This window comes from Alligator sinensis, unplaced genomic scaffold (genome assembly GCF_000455745.1).
Source record: "Alligator sinensis unplaced genomic scaffold, ASM45574v1 scaffold160_2, whole genome shotgun sequence".
In the NCBI taxonomy this organism is placed as follows: domain Eukaryota; kingdom Metazoa; phylum Chordata; order Crocodylia; family Alligatoridae; genus Alligator; species Alligator sinensis.
In genome coordinates this window covers 680831-685144 of record NW_005842717.1, presented here as the reverse complement: position 1 = coordinate 685144, position 4314 = coordinate 680831, and the positions used below count along the sequence as shown (strand labels likewise).

General features: G+C 40.7%; 1 protein-coding gene across 1 annotated transcript in view; it reads right to left on the bottom strand.

Moving 5' to 3' along the window:
* Nucleotides 1–4314, bottom strand: part of LOC102376314 (cholesterol 24-hydroxylase) — a 27229-nt gene that overhangs the window by 12744 nt on the left and 10171 nt on the right. The window contains exons 6-9 of the mRNA XM_014524986.2: nt 3544–3682; nt 1848–1958; nt 658–814; nt 241–303 (exon numbers count right to left, since the gene is read on the bottom strand). Of these exons, the coding sequence (XP_014380472.1) occupies nt 241–303; nt 658–814; nt 1848–1958; nt 3544–3682 (470 nt within the window). The remainder of the gene's footprint in view (nt 1–240; nt 304–657; nt 815–1847; nt 1959–3543; nt 3683–4314) is intronic.

The following is a 4314-nucleotide window of genomic DNA, read 5'->3' as shown; positions in this document are numbered from 1 at the left end:
AGGAAAGGTTAAGCTTAGATCATGTTTAGGGACTCTTTGCTGTACAGTTTATTTTAATACTCTATTGGCTTTCATGAATTGTTTTGTTTCTCCTGTTTTATTTTTCTCTCTTTTTCATTTGTTTTATAAATTATTTTGCTTTTTTCTGTAAGCTGCCTTGAGCCTATGTCAGGAAGCTGACTTATAAATCAAGTAACTAATTAAATAAATAAATAAAGAGGTAGTAAAATAGCTACAAACCAGCAATGAAGAAAGTGACAAAGTTATCCAGAATATTTTCATCATCTCTGGTCTCTTCCAGAGCTGCCAAGATCAGAAACAAAGAAGTTACAAAAGCTCACTGCACCGTCTCAGGGAGTCAGGCATGGATAGTGGGGTTTGTGGGGGGCATCATAGTGGTGATTTAGAGCCAGATTCTGACCCAATATAAATAATTCATATCAAAGTGAACCTCTAAAATAAACTCTCAATTGTAAACCACCCCGTTTGGATCTTCAGCTTGGAAGAAGCATTCTGAATACACCAGAGAGAGAACTGAGCCTCAAATATTAGAGCCAGGAATGAACCACCCCACATTTCACGTCAGCTGGACTTCAGGTTTGAACTTTACAAAACAATGTATAAATTAATGAAATCAAAGAGCACAGAGTTTCCTACCAGCTGCTTTCAGTATCTGAGTAAGAATATCTACTCTGGCTTCTTCTCCATTCTGGATGTCCTCTCTCCTCTGCTCAATGCATTCCTTTCCCACACGGCGCAGCAGTCTCACGCTTTCTTGAATCTCCTTTATCAGTTTTTGTTTTCCTGGCATGTACTGCATATAAATGGTACATAGACATTTTATTGCTTTTGCAGCAGAAACTAAAGAGGGGTAGAAACTAGAGCTGATTGAAAACCTTCTGTCATAACTGTTTTTCAATGGAAAACTGGATTTTTGACTAATTGATTTATTTTTAAATGAGAATTCATCCCTGCCATGGAAACACATTCTGTGCTTTTGTAAACAAAAATGTGCATCCTGCAAAGCTAAAACACTTTGGCTGAAAACAATTTGAGTACGCTGCCCTAGTGCCTTCATGGCAGCTGTAGTTGCCTTATGTACCATGGCTAAGGACTCCAGCACTTTCCCATTCCAGGCAAAGAAACTGTGATGCATCATGGGAAATATAGCTAAGCCAATGGAGAAGAACAGGAACATGAGGCTTCTTAACTGCAACTCCTACAGGCATGGAGGCACCACTTCTAAAATGAAATTTTCCAGTGTTCAGCCAGCATTGCTTTTGAAATTTGAACTGTTGCCAAACACTGAAAAAATTTCCCAGAAAGAGACTTTATTTTCTGACCATCTCTCATAAAGATTAATGCTCTTTTCAGAAAGATACTAAGAATCCCTTAATTTTTGCATTTGGATCCTAGATATTGCAATGTGTAAGTATAATAAATGCATGAGAGAGAGAGTTTTGTGGCTTGTATAAAGTTGTAAATCAAGCATCAGAGTGTATCTCAGAAGAGCAAACACTCATGCTTAAAGGAAGGCCTGGTGTTGAATTCTCATGTGTCATCACTGACATGATACTCCATGGGGAGACCACAGAGAGAAAGAGGGAGAGGGAGAGAGAAGATACCAGAGAAGAACAAAAATATTTTGTTCCTTGCACAAGGTTCATAAAGGGCTAGTGAAATTTCTTTGTAAGGAAAGAGGCACAAGAACCATCTCTACTGATGCTTCTGCTAACACAACTAGGTCTAAAGAACTCTGCTTCTTTCAACTCACTGACCACGATGCAAAGAAAGCAATTTTAATTTCAGTAGGAAAGCTGGCTTGCAGGAGTGGAATTGGAACAGACCTTCACTAAAGGGAGGCGTATCTCACTTGTTCCTTTCATGATCATGGTCACTGCATGTGGGAAAGGTGTCTGGTCATCATGCAGTGCATTCAGTTCCATGCCAAAGGCTACCTGAGGATATTAAGAGTAAAAAGGCAATTTCTGATTAAAACCTTTTATTTACTGGATCTGAGATTAAGCAGCAGATGAACACGCCCTATCACATTCCTGTATCATACTAGAAGCATATTATTAGAGTCTACAAGCATAGCTCCAGTGAGAGGAAGAGCATTAGGGGCAGGCCCAGGTTTCAGACACCTTCTCCTCTGGGTCTCCCACTTCCTGTCCCTCCACCTGGTTTAATGGGAATAATCATTTACTACTACCCTCTACCCATCCCAAGCTGGCTAACATAAAGGAGAGGAGAGCCTAGGTAAGAGAAGTGCCAGAGTCTGCACCAGCTTCTAATAGCTTTCTGGGTGTAATTCAAGGTGCTGGTCCTGACCTTAAAAGAGCCTTACAAGACCTTAAAAGACCTCAGACCTATATGTCTAAGGGAAGAGGCACTCCTTTGTTCCAATAAAACCTCCTGCAAGTACCATCTGTTCACTTAGAAGATACATGTGGGAGGTCATTCTCAGTAGCCACCCCTCAGCTCTGGAGCTCCCTCCTCCTTGAGGCCTGTCGCTAATGGCACAGCTCCTGTCTCAGTCATGAAATAGTAAATGGGATCACATGGCACAACAGCAACTGTAAACTGACCTGTGTATGACAGGTGCCTCGAGCATCTGACTGCAGCACTACACCTGCCTAGAACCTGACCCAGAACATCTGGGTCAGACCTTTTTATTTAGCTAGGTTTTTAGCAGGTGGAGCTGTTTTGAGGAATTATCTTGAGAACTGGTAATTCATTTATTTATCTGTTTCTATGATACGTTTTTGTTGTAAGCGACCCCGAGCCTTTGTTGGAGAGGGCAGCAGAGAAATCCGATAAATAAACAAACATGTCAGGTTGACATAGAGAAGTGATTCCCAACCAGGGTGTCTTGAGATCCTTTCAAAATCCTTTCTTGTGGGGTGCCAAGAAATGTTAGCACTATTAGGCACTCAAACTTGACTCTCAAGATAAACCCAGAGATCCCAAATAGAAATCCACAGTGTTAACAATGTTCTGACTTGCTGTAGTCTTTCTAAGTTCTTTGCAACAGAACTATTTCTCTATTAATTTTCTGTAGTCAAAAAACAAATGAAAATTAAAAGTGGGCATTCTCCCAGTGTAATAAGGGTTTTTTTGAGTCTAACAAGGGGTGCCATATGCCTAAAAAGCCCGAGAACCACTACCAGAGTGTGACACTGAAACAATACATCCACACATGGATTAATACTGATGTGTCCTTTTGAGATATTAGGCATATGAGAAGAAACCATCCTTAAGAGCCAACTCAATGTTAGAGCCTATGAGTCTTGTTTTCAAAAGCCCACGAGATACTAGATGCTTTTGAAAATGGGACTCTGGCTCTTTTGAAAATATAACACTGGAAGACTCGCTTTGGATCACCGTTTTGTAAAAAGAGAATCAAGCAGACTGAGTGGGTCTAGCTAGTGAGTAGTTTACATCCAAGTCTGAGTAAGGCTGGTAGAGTGTGATCCTGAATTATACTGACAATCATAGCCAGGCCCACATGAGGTCAGCTGCAGGAAATGAGTCAGTCAGTACCTTGGCAAGAACATCCAGAGTCACACGGCTCATCATGTTCAGAATGCTAAGCTCTGTTTTTCCATCTGCTTTTTCCTCCAGCTTCTTCATCAACTCCTCTGCTTTTTCATTAAATGTATCCATCAGACCCATCAGGTAGCTAAACCGTTAATAAAGATTAGCGAACAGGCTGCAGTGGGCAATCATTTTTTAAAGAAGAAACATCTTCACTTATTTTTATATAGGAAAATTTAAAAGAAAACAAAGACTACTTCACATAATCCTTTAGCCTCAAACAGTCTGCATGCTTTTGCCAGATTAAAGAAAATAGCCCATTGCAATCTCTTGTTAAAGCAAGAGAAAACGGTATATTCTGCTAATGCTGGCTCCAGTGCTACCCAGTTTTGTCAGAGAGAAGAATGACCATGAACTAATCCTTTCATAGTAAGTGGATTGATCCAGAGTCATTGAGGCCAATGATCTGAAATGCATTATGCTTTCCTAGCCTTAGCTCTGCCTCTGAGTTCTACACAAACTTGTACGTGATCAGAACAAAACCTAGCAATCAGTGTGTTTACCATATGAGGCACAGTGTTGCTCTTAAGATATCTGAGGGGTGCTCATATATGACATGAGACTGCTTCCACCAAGAGCAAATCAACTTCGTGAATGCCTCTACTTAGTCTCTGCATTACCCAAAATTTTGGCTCCTTATCCCAGGAGGGTGATCTGAATTACCATCCTATCCAGTGAATGGGAGACCTAAGAGTCAGGCAGGGGAGATCCAGATCA